This window comes from Falco biarmicus, chromosome 3 (genome assembly GCF_023638135.1).
Source record: "Falco biarmicus isolate bFalBia1 chromosome 3, bFalBia1.pri, whole genome shotgun sequence".
NCBI lineage: Eukaryota > Metazoa > Chordata > Aves > Falconiformes > Falconidae > Falco > Falco biarmicus.
In genome coordinates this window covers 92,216,333-92,233,648 of record NC_079290.1, presented here as the reverse complement: position 1 = coordinate 92,233,648, position 17,316 = coordinate 92,216,333, and the positions used below count along the sequence as shown (strand labels likewise).

The 17,316-nt window shown below is 35.7% G+C and overlaps 1 protein-coding gene across 2 annotated transcripts in view; it reads right to left on the bottom strand.

Moving 5' to 3' along the window:
* EXOC2 (exocyst complex component 2) overlaps nucleotides 1–17,316 on the bottom strand; it is a 133,665-nt gene that overhangs the window by 75,012 nt on the left and 41,337 nt on the right. For both annotated transcript variants that reach the window (XM_056330882.1, XM_056330883.1), the window contains exons 7-11: nucleotides 9,383–9,463; nucleotides 5,343–5,488; nucleotides 5,164–5,245; nucleotides 4,583–4,685; nucleotides 1,533–1,651 (exon numbers count right to left, since the gene is read on the bottom strand). In XM_056330882.1, coding sequence (XP_056186857.1) covers nucleotides 1,533–1,651; nucleotides 4,583–4,685; nucleotides 5,164–5,245; nucleotides 5,343–5,488; nucleotides 9,383–9,463 — 531 coding nt within the window. The remainder of the gene's footprint in view (nucleotides 1–1,532; nucleotides 1,652–4,582; nucleotides 4,686–5,163; nucleotides 5,246–5,342; nucleotides 5,489–9,382; nucleotides 9,464–17,316) is intronic.

Sequence of the window (17,316 nt, the reverse complement as noted above, 5' to 3'; positions counted from 1 at the left end):
GCCCCTTTGATATTAAGGCTGAGGTAAGCAGATTTGTTCAAGAAAAACACCAAACAGGTTGAGATACTCAAGACAAGCCAAGGCATTTAAATGTATTTGCCATGCATCTACTAGAGCCTACTAAAACAAAAGTCTCAAGCACTTAGTATATTCATGCCCCTATTTTTCTTGCTAAGAAGCTGAGAGATGGCTATATAACATTTTGCAAGTGAGAGGAGAAAAAGAAGGCTTAGAATTAATTAACCATGTACATGTTTAGAAGTGTGCTTTGCTCCCTATAGCTGTATGTTGTGGGGGTGGTGGTAGTGGTGTCTCAGGGTTTTGACGAGGAGGGAAGATGGGGAGGTTTTGGAAACATTCTGAATTTTGACCAAGAGGCCAAGCAACCAGCCTGCTGTTCCAGCTGGTCCCACAGCACTTCACACTGTGTTGTGGAACCAAGACTGTCTGTGCACACCACAGCTTAACTGACATCACTGTCATATGTGATGCACTCCGTGAACTCCAAACCTGATGTAGTAATTTCTGCTAAAGAGAGTTTAAGCCTCCTGCAGCAATTTTACAGCAACTTTCTGCAGCAGCTCAGTAAAATTTTTGTGGTTTCTCAGAATAGAACACCTTACTTTGTTTGGGATGCAAATGCACCAACACTAAACACAGGAGTTACCTATAAGGCAAGAGAGGCCAGATTCCAATATGCCTACTCATTTCAGAAATAGCAGCAAACTCTGTAAGACTTCCTGAGAAACAAGACACTACTAGTCATTTTCTAATTTAAACATCTAGTTTTCAGATTTTACTACTAGAAATGCCAGGCCAATAGCTTCCCACCTATTCCCTTTTGAAAACATGCTGATGTGATGGATCATGTTAACTAGTAGCTAAGTTGCTGCCATACCTGAAAGCAAAACCAATACATTTCTTTAAGAAGCAACACTGGCAAAGAGAGACATAATACAGCTAAGTATTCATATTGGTCTTAATAGAACATTATCTATCTCATTTGTCCCCTTCACAGGCCTGTGGCCGAACAATGCTATCTGAATCTTGAAACTTCACACCAGCAAAGAACAAGAAATCACCATGTTACCCATTCACTGCATATCAAGAAATTACACATTATTTCATTATGCTCCAATGCCCTGCATATCCATATACTAATGGAACATCTCGTGACAAAGAAATCTAACTGGCAGAGTCAGACAACTATCCAAACTTCATGTGACCTCAGAGAAGTATTCTGAGAGGACAGTAAACTTCAGATAAGTGATTGAAATTTAATGCTTTTCTCAAGTAAAGAGCTTAAAAGTTTTAAGTTAAACAAAAAGAAGACTCCAACCGCTATTTTGTTTCTATAATAGTATAAAGAAAAAAAAAATACAAGTCAGTATTCAAAACTTCGTAAAAAGCTATCAAAATTGACGGGGGAAAACCCAAATATCATTTGTACACTAAACCTTGTCAAATAAAAGGCAATGCCAAATTCCTAAATGTCAAATATATATATATATAAAATAAAAATACATCCTTGCCTTTTTGTTCTTTAACATAGCTCTCCTTACAGTTGTGCATGAGCTGCAGAATCCACTGATGTTGAGCGCCAATGCACTGCCAAGCAGGGTCCCCAGGCGCATGAAGATCAGAAAGATATCTGTAAAACCCAGTCCAAAAATCACAGCTCTGACTTGACACACTGAAGGCCTCATTAAAACAGACCAAAGATGTACTCAGAAATACTTTCTTTCTTTTTAGATAATTTTAAAAATTCAAGAATAGTTAAGATACACTTATACCCAAAGCAAACACAAGCTTTACATTTTCCCCTTCTCATTGACTGAGGCAAAATTCCATCAAAAAACCCTTGTAGAAATAAATAAAACCATATATATTTAATATCACATTAATATGTATTTTCAGTTGTGCCTCTATTAAAGTAGTTGGAAAAGCAAGCTCTTTATCTGCCGAGGTTGCAGTGCAGTACTTCATGTTTCACTTGGAATCAGTGCTGACATCTCAAGCACATAAAATATGGTATTTTTCTTCCAACTTAGTATGTCCTGATTGTATCATCATGTAACCTTAACAAGTAAGTACAGAAGGAATTAGTTTTTGGCAGCTCATTAATTTTAGCACACACATGCACAAACAAATGTAAACCAAGCTCCTGGGGGTGAGGGGTTTTTTATTTATTTTTTTTATTTTTTTATCATACACAGTCTGAAGGAAAAAAAAGGGTGGGGTGATAATGAAAAGGATTGGGGCTTCTAATACACAGAAGTAAAACGTGCTCTGTCTTTAAGGAGAGGGGAGTATTAGAAGGCAGCTGTTGCGATTTCAAAGAAAACACAGAAGTAATACATATGGCATTCAAGACTGACTGAAAAAAAGCACTTTCAATAGAGTATTTTCAAAAAGCAGTAGCTACTCTAATGTGCTCCATTACATTCTGTATTAACGAGACTCAGGACAGATTAAAAAATTCAAGATGCTCAAGGTGAAGTAAACTGATTTATTACCTTAAGTAGGGCAGGGAAATGTTTAACTACACAAAAGCTGTATTACAATATTATCTAATGTTAATTAGGATTGTGTTGCAAAATTCTGTCTTTTGAGAACTGTCTGCAATACTTAAACAAAAAATAAACTGTCAAAGAAGGATTGGTTGGATGGATGCAAACATTACACTACCAACCATTTTGACAGGGTGACATTTATGAATTATCCTCCGTGTCAAGGGGGACTTTAGTTTTTGCCTAGACACCAAATTTCAACAAAAAATTACCACTGGTCTTGGAAAATATACATCTGTTTGGCTGTTAAGTGATATGGTAAACTGCTTCTGAACAGTATAAAACAATTATCAGTGTAAATTCCATAACGAAAAGAGGAAAATATGAATTGATGCCTAATTGTAAACATTGAATACCTGAGGGGCAAACCCACAGTATTTCAGATCTTGTTCAGCCTTAAGACACTGAAGGCACATAAAACAAACATACCAAGGAAGAAAAAACCTTGTATAAATAGCAAATGCTATGCAAATAATTTTACATTACGATTTTGTTAATTTCCTGTTAGCTGAAATACTCTGAAGAAAACTTTCTTCACACCTTACCTCTAGAAAATTTACACTAGTAGAACTAAGTTAGCACATCTAGAGTAATGGAAGTAATTTAATCAGTTTGTATGCTGGAATTCTGTTAATTCATTAGCACTAAGTTATTCCACATTTGTCCACTTGCTGCTCTCCTTCATTATACTGTTCTGTATGTGGAATACATTTGGTAGTTACATTAACGTGGTCTGCTTTAATGTATGTAGGCTGGCATATTTTAAAGATTCAATGCTTCAGAGTGAGAGGTTACAGAAAAACAAAGCAAACCAGAAAAAAAACCCACCCCAGAATCAAACCCACAAAACACATACAACTCTGATTCTTCCAAAGTATCCTTAGAAGAGGTCGTAACACTTGACTTGGATAAAGAAGCTCCTCTGTAAGGTTTTCAGGACTTACATAGAAAGGAAACAGTAGTGACTTCTTCAGAAACACAAAATGCTTAACTACTTACCTTAAAACGCAATTCCAATAAATAGGCAATATTTACATAGCACCCAAAAGAATGAGAAGCACCATACATAAACGTACACTGGCCATTGTCCTCATAAACTCACAATGTAAAGGGACCCAATATACTGATACCACGCTTTGTCCTGTGCGATTGGGCCTGGTGAGCATACAAAACATCAAAGGCCTCATGCCAGTGTCAGAATTTTAAGAATGATGCTCATGGTCTACATATTTTAAGATAACTGAAAAAAGCACTGAGAATTTCAAGCCACACTAGGAGACCTAGTAACATGGAAAACTTAAAAGCTTTCTAAGTCAAACCATCAAATGTTCCAGAGTACTCTAGTTTGGCTCCCAGGGCTGTAAAGACGGTTAAGGTCGCCCAGTAGAAGGTCCAACCAACTCATATCAGTATGCCTACAACAGACTTCAACATCAGCTTTGCGAATGACATAAAATCTAGGAATTTGAAGGGAAACTGGGGAACCGGTTAATGTTCATGAAATACAAAGGCACTACAGTATTTTGACTGAGTAGTAAAAGACCCAAACCCAAATTTAAACAACAGCCTGGATTAAAACCTCCCGATTATCTGGCTCATGATGATTCCATGTCAACATCAAGCCAAGCTAAAGTGCAAGACATGTTAATAAGGCATCTGTGTTGAGATCTGCAACCTATGAGGGATCACTTCAGACACAGCTTGCACAACATAATAGTTTAGAGGAAGCAACAGCAACTATATATGCCTTAAATATTTTTTAAAAATTCAAAACTCTATTATCCTTCATTAAATTGTTCTCATTCAAGAACTGTTTTTCATCATTTAATAAACAACCCAGTACCAATCCATTGTGATTATTTACATAATCATAACATCTCAAAATACCCTACGTACAGCTTTAAAATCAGTATTTCAACTATAGTAAAAATGGTCACTACCCTGTCTAGGAAACAGATTTAAATACACATCTAACACCAGATGTCTGATAAAGACACTAGTCAAATGATTACCTTATATAACGTTTCTGATCATGCAATGTTGACGGAGTTTCCAGCAGTTTATCCAACAGAAGTTCTCTTAAAGCTTCAATTCTGGTTTCAACTTCAGCATAGTCTAGGAGTAGGGAGAGGAAATAAATCCTATGTGTATCTTCAGCACTGGTACGAACTGACAATTATGTTATTTTTCTAGGACATCAGACCCTTCTGGAGTTAATCTGGAAACCAAGCTACGTCTGAAAATTTTGTATATGACAGTTCCACAACAACGCAGAATTGGTCTTTGAAGTCTTTCCAACAATATGCCAAGTAAGAGATACCTGAAGTCACATTTTGATCACTGTCACTGCTTTTTACATCCAACCAAGCATTAATAAATGAAATCACAGCCAATTTTATTTAAGTTGTGTAGTATGTACCTCACTCAGAAAACTTGCCAGAAATATTGCTTATAGTAACTGATTCCTATAAATCCATAATTTTTATGGATTAAAACCCCCACAAAACTCACATGTTCTTTAGACTACTATGTGCTTTTAAGCCCTAAGTTAAAAACCCAAAAAAGGCAGCAAATAACAGAACTCGTATCTCACATTTTTTGAATACTTGAACCTCTGTCTTTCCAAAGAGTGACTTGGCTTTTTCGTAGTCATTAATAACTACATCATAATCGCCCTTAAAAAGAAACAGACAAACAACAAACATTTAGATTCGTCAAGAAAAAGGTAACAGACTAATTTCAGCAAACAAAAGTATTTTTAAAGGATTATACCTTCTGGATATTTCTTTCAATATTCAAGGGAAGGTTGAAAAGAAATTTAAAACGCTGGAGAACATTAAGTGCATTTCTTGTTGAATCAGCTTTGTCCTTGCGACCCAGCACTTCTTGGAATAAGGTATCTGCTGTGTTACTGGCTCCTATTTTTAAAAGGATGAATATAAGAAGAAGCGGAGTGAGTAATCAGTTCAAATGACATACAGATTTTCCTCATTTTAATGAGTCATTCAGGCTTTTTTTAGAGCAAATGAGTAATTATTGCTAATTTTTTTATACTTTTTTTGTTCAACTGTGTTAACATTTTACAACTGACACAATACTATTTCAAAGTAAACCACTTAATTTTAATGTGGTAAGACCCCTGTGCAATTAAAAACAAGCACTCTTTCCTATTTCAAATGCTTAACTTCACTGCAGATATTTTATAGTTTGCTTTGGCTGCAGATCTACATTTTACAACGAAATTATGCATCTCAGGATATGGAAAAAGTCATAGCAAGTTTTCTTTTTAGAGAAGTATAATTTCATTATCTTTAATTAATGTCATAGCTTTAAGAGTTATCACTGGGTTCTGCAAACAATTTTGTTGTTTTCAAATTAAGTCTTAAAAATTATTAAAAATGTTTGATATTTAAGTGAGTCATTGAAAAGTACCGATGATTAAGTCAAAGACAATAGCACGACTGAAAAAGTCTAATGAGCTGGTCACTGTAACAGAATACAAATTGTCTTCACATTACATTAAAAATCTTACTGGCTTCATTGCATACAGGATCAAGCCTTTCATCAAGGTCAACAATTTCACCCAATTCAGTTTCTGTATTGTCTCTGAATATTCTTCTATAAATACATTAAATACAGCCTTAAAATCTTTTCTATCCAGACCAAAAAGCATTCTATTTTGTAATAAGGATTATTTCCTAACACAGAATAATAGAATTTATTGTATAGTAGGGATTATTTACATCACATATGAATATTTGCATTTTTCAACTCATGACTTACTTTTAATTAACAAAAAAAACCCCAGTGGAACTGTTCTAGCCTTTTTGATCGTTGCATGTATAAGTTTTTACATTATCTGGTCTAGTGACTATACTTTAAGCAAAGCTGAAAAAAAATTACATCAGTCTCGCTGGGTGGCTTGCATGCCATTTTCTCTAGTCAACACTGTGGGTGGCCCACTCATGTTAAAAGTAGTCTTTGTAAAATAATTGTTATATCTAAAGAATGTTTAAACTTTGTTGAAATTTTGAAGCCTTGATGTAAAAAAAGTTTTGTCAGGATAGCTATTTCTACTGCATACTATTTAGCATAGAATACTTTAATCCATTAAGGAGAAAGGCACAATGAAAACAGCTAGCTGAACATTTAAATGCAGACCACTGATAAAAGTATGAATTTTCTCTTGAGGTTATAATAAATGCTTTTTTTTTAAATCCTTCTAGTAAGTCACGTTTGTTTTGTTTGAATTCATGTCTCTTGTCCGTTCGTTTAACAGCCAAGAAGCAGTGGACTCTATCTGGGAATTAAAAGTAATATTCGCAAAGCATTTTTTTAATTCAGTGCAAATGTTTAAGAGGTTGACAACTGCAGGAAAAGCACAGTGATTTCCATCTTTAGTTTAAAACCACATATCTTCATAACTTTATGAATTACTTTGTATAAATCCTCAAGTAAACAATTTCACTTTTTTCCTACTGGCATTTTTTCTGTTTTAGATAGAAATTGAAGTACATCATATTACTTATTACTGTCTTAATGAAATCCAATACTTCATGCAAAACAGGTTTGTCTCTTTAGACTTAAGAAAATACTGCAAAATTTCTTCCCTCCTCACCCCTCCAAATCCTTTCTACGTTAACAATCTTTATCTCTTCTTTACTGATGAGGAATCTAACCTGAAGTAATCCATGGATAAAGATTCAGATCCTATATTGCCTAACGATGTTTTCAAAATAGATGATTCACCTACTGTGTGCAAATTTTTTATTCAAAATAAAGCTCTAGTTATCCAACAGTGGTCTTTCACAGAGCCTGACAAAAACACCACATAATGGAATGTAACTGACCTTTTTTAAGATATAATTCTTCATGAAATTCATTATAGAACAACATGTGGTTTTAGAAATACATACTTAAGAGTTTATTTAGCAATTAAATTTAACAATTTAGCAAAAAATCCCAATATTTATAATTCCACCTATAACACTACACTGTGCTTCTACTGTTCCATGCCATTTCAATGCAATAGTTTGGCACAATCTTAATGTACATTCAGATGCTGTGGAAAAGATCCTTATTTTTAGGAATCTGTGATCAAGCTCGCAACACCAATTGTCTCTCAAAATATGCATCTACAGTCCATAAAATGTAAAATTCAACTAAAGATTTGAAGTCATTTTTGAAAGCAGGCCCTGTTAATCATGGATTATGGAAGCTTTTCAACGGTCAGACAAGAAACAAAGCTTTGATCCTACACTACTTTGCATAATATTATTTACTCTTTTTAAATCCTTGTATTCGTACTCCTCTACCTCCCACCCATCATGACTTGCAAAGTATCAGGAGGAAAAGCAGCCAATTCTTTTCACAGCAGAGCCAAACTTAATACCACTCTGAAGTGCCTGGCACAAGCTCCTCTACAGATCCAGCTTGAAAAAGATAGTCTGCATTATCTGCATACAGATTTCAGCCAGCATTTATGAAATGAAGCAGTGATTATATATTATAGGTAGATTTGTCTCATATTGCTATGTGTAGGAAAATGCCACAGACAAACTTTTGCTTTTTGATTTTAAATCTATAATGCATTTTTGCCAAAGGGAAAGTGCCCTCCAAGGAATCTGTGCTTTGGTGCATTACACGGTATACAGAGCACAGAGCACCGAGGATTGCACTGGCAAATTTGAGCAAATGCTTTTTCCTCCTATCCTATATGTTTCAAATATTTTGCACACATAGGCACACGCTATAGTCTTCATATAGTGAGTGTGAGGGGGTTTGTATGTTTTTTGATTGGGGTGGGGGTTTTTTTGAGATTTTGGGGTCTTTTTGCACTCCAGGTAACAAGATAAGGGAACAACAATGGTCCAACAACAACTTCATTGCGAGCATTAATGTATCTCTACTGAAAAGAGCTAGAACTGTTCACAAAACCCCCTGCTTTCTTTATGCTCCCCATGCAAACACACATACAGTCACTGCTTTCTTCATACAAGAGAAGAAAAAACAGTGAACTTCCATGTCACTTTCTTGATTTCATAAAACACACTCAGACTTTCCAACACTGAGTCAGCTATCTGCATGTCATTCCTGCTTATTGATACAGCACTAAGGGAAACATCCCTTCCTCTGTGAAAAAAATCACAATGAAACAAAGTAAAATTATCTTGGCAGAAGTCCCAGAATTTTTAAAAAAAGTAACTTTTTGATCTGATGAAACGCATACTGAACTGCAGCAAATTCAAGCCATCTCTCTCAATGCAACCTTAGAACCAACACAGAGAAACAGAAAAGACAGTACAGACAGCTTTTCAGAGTTCCTAAATAGAATGCTAATTCCAAGTAGTCTAAATGGCAGCACATTAAGTAAAAAAGATTCTGTTCAGAGACCTTGTTACTGCAAACAGCTTGTAGTTTGGGTTATTTTCCCCTCTAGCTCAAACTTCTTACAATCCTGGTACTTAGCTTTGGTCATCCTCCTACAGTTCTCTATCCATATAGCTCCTCTGTTTTCTTTGTCCACTCCAAGTTGAGATGCCACCAAAATTCTTTTAAAATAAAAGCTTTAGAACATCTTTATTTTGATATTTATTCTCTTTGTTATCACAAATGCTACTGAAAGTCACGGCAAAAGCTACTACTTTTTTCAAATGGGGTACTATCACACCCTAAAATCATTACCATCAAACACAAAAAGGCAAGGGAGACTGTACTGTTTTCTACTTTCTACCATATTCCTAGGAATATATTAAAGCTTGTTAGAAAGTCCAAAGTCCATAAATAGTTGCTGCTGGAAGGACAAAACTTACTGTTCAGTACATTCTCCAGTTTATGCGTCATGGATCCCTCTACTTTTTCCGTTCCATCCGCTTCCAGTTTTTGATGGATTGCTGGAATAAAACGTCTAGTTAAAATGCAGAACATTTTAATAGGTAGGAATACATTATATCAAAGTGACACTTTAAAACATTTTTAAAATTAAAAATAAAAGTGTTATTTTTCTTGTTGGACATAAAAAACAGAAACACGCTTCATGGCAGCAGAGTCTAGTGGATGACAGGGCTTGGAGCCAGACATTGCAGAATTTTAACCATTACTTTGACACAGACTTCCTGTATCTTGAACAAGACAGTAATGCTCAAGGAAGAAAAAAAAAAAAAAAAAAAAAAAAAAAAAAAAGACCCAAACGACCATAGAGAGACTAATCCCAGTTGGCTGTCTTGTACTACAAGTGTTCAGTATTTTGAGAAGTAAGAATCATTTAAGTACAAAATACTTTTGCTTTGTGAAGCAGTTTTTACACTGATCTCACCAAAAAGAAATTACCAATAATTAATTGGTAGAAAAAGTCACGGGGAATTTGGATGACCCCAAAATCAAGTGCTAGAACATTTCCCTACCAATTGTTTTCACCTATAAAAATTCACTCTCAAAATACACCATTTAAGAGTATCTTGTAGCACACTGCATTAACCATTACACAGAAGCATTGCCATGCTTTTGTTCAAAACAACATGAAAACAGAGAGGAGTTTGCTTTATTTTTTTTTTTTTTTTAAGATGCTATCTTTTTCCTGTCCTAAAATGCCAAAAGCCTCAATTCTTATTTCCACATGGTATTACAAATGGATGTGGAAATACATAGTATCTGCATTAGTTTTTTGTTTTATTATACTTTATTTTTCCAGAAGAGAGATATTTACCAGCATAGCCTGACTATTCTATACCACTCTGGAAATACGAACAGTGAATAGAGTGTAAATATTCCTTTCTTCTACTTCCCCTCTCTTACACAGCCTTCCTTCCCTCCTTTTCTCTGTCCAGTACAACTGGCACAGATCAGTGATTCTTTTTCCCTTTTCTCTCCGCCCCCCCCCCCCCCCCCCTTTTTTTTTAAAGGTAGTATTCCCATATATATGCATACAGCACATACAAAACAATTACTTAAAAATATTATTTTCTTTTCAAATTTTTAACCTGTTAACAGATGTAAAATCTGCTATATCAAATAGCCATCAGTTGCTGTTGCTTTAGACAAAATTAAGGCTTCAAAATTGCCTCCTACTGCTTCCTGCTGGTTCTCAGTAGAATGAAGAGAAGCTAAGCTAAACTGCCTTTGAAAACAGTGATGCTCAGTGCTTTGAAGCAAGTGAGTAATGATATATTTTGGTCAACACACAAATGCAGTTTTGAAACCACTCTCCCAATTGTCCCAGCTTACCTTGCTTTGGTTTGCATGGCAGAGAAATGCAAGTTCGTCAGCAGGGTTCTTTTAAGATGAAACAAAACTAGAAGATGCATTCCATGCCTATACCTACCGAATGAGCTCCAGGAGATACCTGGAACTCAGCCCACTTGGTTATACTCAAGCTAGTCTAAAACACCACCCCAAACTGCATATAATGTGCACACAGAAAAGTCATTACAAACTGGTTTCCTCTACAATGCTATCCCTTACGCAGATGCCAATTAAGAATTCAAGGAAACAAGGACAGAAACTACCTTTAGTAAGGCAGCTCTGTGACCTCAGTCCTACCATAAGCAGTGAAAGAGGGTGGCTGTTCTGAGACAGGATGGCCCTTGGAAAGTCTCCAGCCTCCTTCAAAGAAGGAATTTTCATGTAGGGGATGGGGTGGATGGGTTTGATATTTAAAAAAAAAAAAAAAGAGGGAGAGGGAGAGAATTCCATTATTCTCAAACATCTCAATTTGACCCTTCAATCCCTTGATCCTACACAAAAAATTTCAGGAAACTTTGCTTTCTTGAAAATGCCTCTTTATTTTTGTTATTAAAGTCATTAGAAGTGAAAAATATAAATCTAATTTAGGACACCATATTTCTTAGGACAATCAACACTTAATGAACTAAAATAAGAGATTCTTGAATATTTTAAGAGGTCTATCTTAAAAAATGATGCATAGTAAACTGTAGCACAGATTTTATAAATTATGTGGACACCACTTACCTACAGGAATGCCTCTACAATTTTGTAACAAAAACATTAGAGGTTTTAATGATATTATTCCATTTATATACACCAGTTTTGGTTGGGGTGGTCAATTACAGTACTGCAATTAATGTTACATACTGAAAGGCAAGTTCATCACAACAGCAACCACAACATAAACAGATATTTTAAAACCAAATGTTGCAAGTACTATTGGAACTGCATCAAAGTGTAATGATTTTAATTTACGTATTTTGAAATAATACTATGAAGCATATTTTTGAAAGATCCTTTCTAAATGGATGTTGATAAAAAAACCCTAGAGTTAGATATTCAAATTTAATATTTTGGAACCATTAATTACTGACCAAGTAACTATAATGTTATGCCTGAAGAGGACGCATCTAAGAATTTCCAAAACTGAACTGTAACATCTAAACCTCTATCAAAGCACATATATTGGCAACAGAAAGTGAAACATGAAGATTTCTTTACCATGTACAGAACAAGAAGATTTGGCAAAGCATGATTTACCATGTTAACACTTGCAAAAATATCAAGTCATGAACTGTAGTTTTTTATTCTGAAAGGAGCTTATTTAGAAATTGTATCATGCTCATTAATCAGTTCCTGGAAGTTTTAAAACACATCACCTCCAAAGCACTTCCCCATCTCATCTCCTTTAGATGAGAATATACAATAGCAATACTATTCTCTCTTCTTGCTTTTAGAATATGGAAGATAACATTTCTTCACACTGGTAGCATTTAAAGTTAGTGGCTTGGCACAAAGTACTTGAAATTCTTAGTTTGAAAATAGTGGTGTTGGAAACCCAGGAAGAGCGACCCGATTAAGCCAACTCACAGGTGTGTTCAGGCAGACAAAAAGATGTCAGTGGAGCAAAAAATAAAAATAAAACAAGGCATTAAGTTCCTGAAAGGTGGAACGCACTGCAGAGTACAGATAAAGTCATACAAAGCCTTTGTAACTGGTAGTGTAAACCAAAAGGTATTTTTGGACCACTGTCTGAAATAAGTTAGGACATACTGAAAAATGTAGACCTACCTAAATTACTCTGTGTACACACAATAGGATTTGCTGTATTTCCTTCCACATTTAACGTGATACTTACTTTTGTACTGATGCTATTTTTATACATCGTATTTAGATTTAGCAATAAGTGCATTCATATGCATACAAAAGTTGAGGAAAGTTTTAAGTTTTCATAGTGAAAAATGTTATAAAAATGCTTTATCAGAAAGCATAAGCTTACTTAGTTTACATCAACTGATTTTTAAAAATCTAAGGACATGTCCCTTCTATGTGGATAAGACAAAAAGTCTCCAAAGTTAGCAGTTTGGACAAGAAAAAATATATGCAGTCAAGAAAAGTATCTACAGTCCTAATGTGATTGGAAGGAATCTAGAGATACTCAAGTTACTCTTTTATTTTAAGAGTACTAAACCCATGTAACAGTGGGATGGTGCTGTCTGGGACAATCCCCATCCTCCTGCATTCACGTGCTTCCTTTTGCGCGATCTAGCAATCACAGAGCTGCCAGGCGGATGCAGTGAGAAGATCTTGTGGAAAAGTCCCTCAGTAAGAGACTTCATTGATCAGTGAGCTTGTCTAAACCTTGCCCCAGCTGCACCACTGCAATGTAAGGGAAAGGGAACTATCGCAGGGCCCAGAGCCGGCGGAAAGCCAGCCTACACCTCTCACAGTGGCCAGCAGTTCAGGTTACCTTCAAATGCAACCTCATACCCTCAACTCATCACGGGCTGCAGCAAGAAGAGAGAGGAGAATGTTAGCTTTTTGAAGGCCTGAAGTAAAGGATGGACGGCATTTTTTCTTGAATTGCCTGTGACCCTGGCCTTACCCAATACAGACTATACAAGTTGGAACAGCAGCTAGAAGCTTAGGAGAGCCTGTTTACTATTTTTGAGAAGCTTTACCATAAGAAGCATACAATAAATAAAGATAAGGAGAGGCTGAGTCTAGATGCTTCACCTGAGGCCAGAAAACTAACTGTATTTTGTATCACCTTTGCCAGTAAGTGTTCAAGTTTGCCAGCTAAATCAGAGTATTTAAAGGCTTGCAAACTTGAGAGTTGCAGTGAGATACTAGTGCAAAGACTAAGTTCAGAGCTCTCAATCTCTAAACTGACTGAATACTTCAGAATTAGTTATTATTGGTCAAAATACATGCAAAGTTCAATCTAGCAAATAAGCTATAGTACAGGTCTTTTAGTAAAATACACTGCAATTAATTCATTGCTGCTCGTGTTGAAAAGAGTTGTATTTACTCTAAGGAAAGATATGGTTTTCTACTTGGCAGCTAAAAATCTAACAAAGTAAACCACACTTGCCATGGTCATGCAGTTTGACTTGCAAGTTTCATTCTCATTAGATATTTTTAAAATGTATTTTGAGATTATCACTCAGTGCCTTTCTCAAAACTTCTTCAGCTTAACTCAGCTTAAAGCAACATTGATGCAAGTTTTCAACCGTTTTCTGATTAAAAGATGGCTGGAAATGCATTTGGTGTATCAGAAAATCTTACCCGTTTTCACAGAAATATGGTAAAAAAAAAAAAAAAAAAAAAGTACCTGAAATGAATTTTAGTGCTCAAGCCTGTACCTGCTTTTATGCTGACTGCTCACATAGCAGTCAGCACATCTGACCCTTTTTAGTCAGATGCAGAAAATAAGGGGGGTGGGGGTGGGGGGTGGAGGTGGGGGCCACGAGAAAAAGGAAAGACTGACTCAGCATAGTATTTCTGAGGATCTGATGTGGTAACTATAAAGAACTTCCCACCAAAGCACAGTAATGGAGGGATGAAGAACACATGTTAACATGCTGCCATGATTTACGCCAATGCATGAATAAAAATGCCTTTGGTTTCCTTTCTTGAAAGATTAACAATTTTCTGTCATTTGAACAAAACATAAGAAGGCTATAGATGAGGACAGCACTGCTATGTAGTGCAAAAACTTCTGAATGGATTCAACAGGAGTGCATAGCTGTATGTACTGAATGGATTCAACAGGAGTGCATAGCTGTATGTAATGAGCAAAGCAACATGTAAAGACAGCATGTCATGAACAGAGCTAGTAACCCATTACACTATCAAAACCTAAAACCCCAAAGTTTCTTTACTATGGCCATTAGTCAATACTTTAAGGTTGTTTGTGTTGGGTTTGTTTGTTGGTGGGTTTTTTTTGTTGTTGTTTTTGGTTGGGGTTTTTTTTGGGGGGGTGGGTGGTTTGGGCTTCCCCCCCTCCCCCAACATTTCTAGATCTTTTTGCAAACTGCATAGAAAACTTAGCTTTATTTTGGTAAACACTACTAAACCAAGCAAGAATTACAAAATATTAAATGTAGTATTGCCTCTAATTGCCTTTTTGTGTTTTGTTTTACTAGCATTTACTTTTTCAAGCTTGTTTACTCAACACAGTAGCAAAAATCAAAAGAAAATGGACAGAATGAAAATTATTTTAAAAAAAGTAATGAAAGCATAGTGCTAGGAAGGGAGGTTTTATAGAAATATGAGACTAAAAACTGTAGTCTAACAACATTATGAGGCCTGATAATTTTGTTCTCACACAGGTTTATATTTAAGCAAGTGGGGTATTTCTACGCAAATAGCTCAGAAATAGACAGGAAAGCATAGTTTATTATTCTGCTTATAGATCCACTAAAAATTCCGGGACTGGACCCAGGCCTTTGCCAGGATACTTCAGAATTTTAGAGTATAGGAAATGTTATTCTCTTTTTACTGACACAGTGCTAACCTTCTGGATCTAAAAAGCTAATGGTAGAAATAAAAGCAGCTTTTAAATATTGCATGTATTTTAAAAGTGGTATGGAAATCAAAATGGAATGATGTAACATAAAATTAAGCTCATTTTATAGCTTGTAGGTCAAGTCTGGCTCAAATTTAATCATAAGTAATTTTCTGCACACTTGCAATGAACTGCAGTATTTGCTATTTGAAAACTGTAATTGCAAAACTAATCTTTTTGATGATTTACTGTTTTTCAAATGCAAGCAAACAAAAACTTCATAAAATGTGACAGCCACACAGCAGCTAAAAGCTACGACTGCATCCATTTGGAGCAATTCTGCTAGTAACTAGCTTCCACCTCTAAAAGAGCTTCTGATTTAAAAGAAGCTATGTGAGCAGTCAGCATAAAAGCAGGTACAGGCTTGAGCACAGAATTTTCACTATGGACTGAGACAAGTCCTGCTGTTTCACACTTTTTCAAATCAGGTCACCTCTTGCTTGAGACAAAAACCACCCCCTAGACAATGCTATGCTAGAACCTGCATGAAAGGCAAGTTTGAACCTTTTAATAATCATGATCACAGAACTTTTGCTTTTTTAGAGCTGTATTAAGATACTAATTGGTCTGCTACAGAAATTGATTGTAGGCATTGCATGAAAAGGAAGCATCCACCTGACTAAACTGTTTACCACCACTTAAAACACTTCGCTAACACTCCTTTGTCAGGTCATCTCTTGGCATACATTGCTTGTTGCAATGTCCGCTGCGTTATTTAGCGCTGTGAGATCAGAATAAAAAAGTTTTCAACAAGCAAACTTAAATCATCATGCCTGTTTATTCATAAATGTAAGGACAAAATAGGTAGCAATGATTGTGCAACTGCTTCTAATTCAGCTTTTGTCTCTGAAGTGTTGCACAAAGATAACTCAAACCTTCAGACACGACCATCCACTTGGAAAGCTAGACAGTGAGATTAGAGCACATCAGTATTGCTTCATGATTACTTGCAGGCAGGATCTGAATTCTTAAACTGAAATAATTTTAACTTTCATCTACTGTGGGGTACATACATGCATGTAAACTGTTACTCTGAAGTCACCGACAGACTGTTAGATACATGCCTGACACATGCAGCACCTTGCCTGTTTATTTCCATGGCCCAGTTCCTTCTGCACCTCTAGGAATTACCATATTGAAAATAACTAGCTACAATAGCAGGCTGTTCTTACTCTGCAAAGATTATATTTATCACTTGATATGGGATGAGGAAGATAACATTAATAGACACACACCACAAAGCACTCAACACAGAGCTATTCTAGCCATTTCAAGTCAGCTGCATAACATTTAGGTAGTAATTGTATGTTTGAATTTTGTTTACCCAAATCCATGTGTTTAATAAAAATTCATACCATTTTGGAAAAGGTATATAAGACAAAACAGGAGTGTGACAACAGCAAAACTTGGTGTAACAGCCTGATGCCATACTACCCAGCAAAACCAAGTTATGGACTAGCATTTCATTGGACAAATAAACAAAAAGACAAAAGACAGTGAACTAAGATAAGAGCTAGCAGTGTATAACCACTTCAAAATTAGTCAGTCATCAGTCTAGCTCGCAAACAGAATCACTAATGAAAAATTGGCTGTATGTACTCGAAATTCAAACATGACACAATTCCTCAAAAGCCAGAAGCTTACATCACAGATGAGCACCAAGTTTTAGTTTCTGAAATTCCCAGTCCGACTCAGAGTTCAATATAAATCCAGTGGTTTCTTTTGTTTTAGTTTCAGAGCAAATTAATTTAACAGACATAATGGCAACAGAATACGCTTATTCATACTGAATCAGATCCTGGATCACTGACATGCTCATCCCAGAACAGGCCTTAGGGGATTGAAGTGTAAAAGTATTCTACAGCAAGGAAAAAAAAAAAAAAATCACCAAAAAATAGGCGTTGACCAGATATAGGATCATTTCAGCCACGTAAACATTAACCTAACATATGT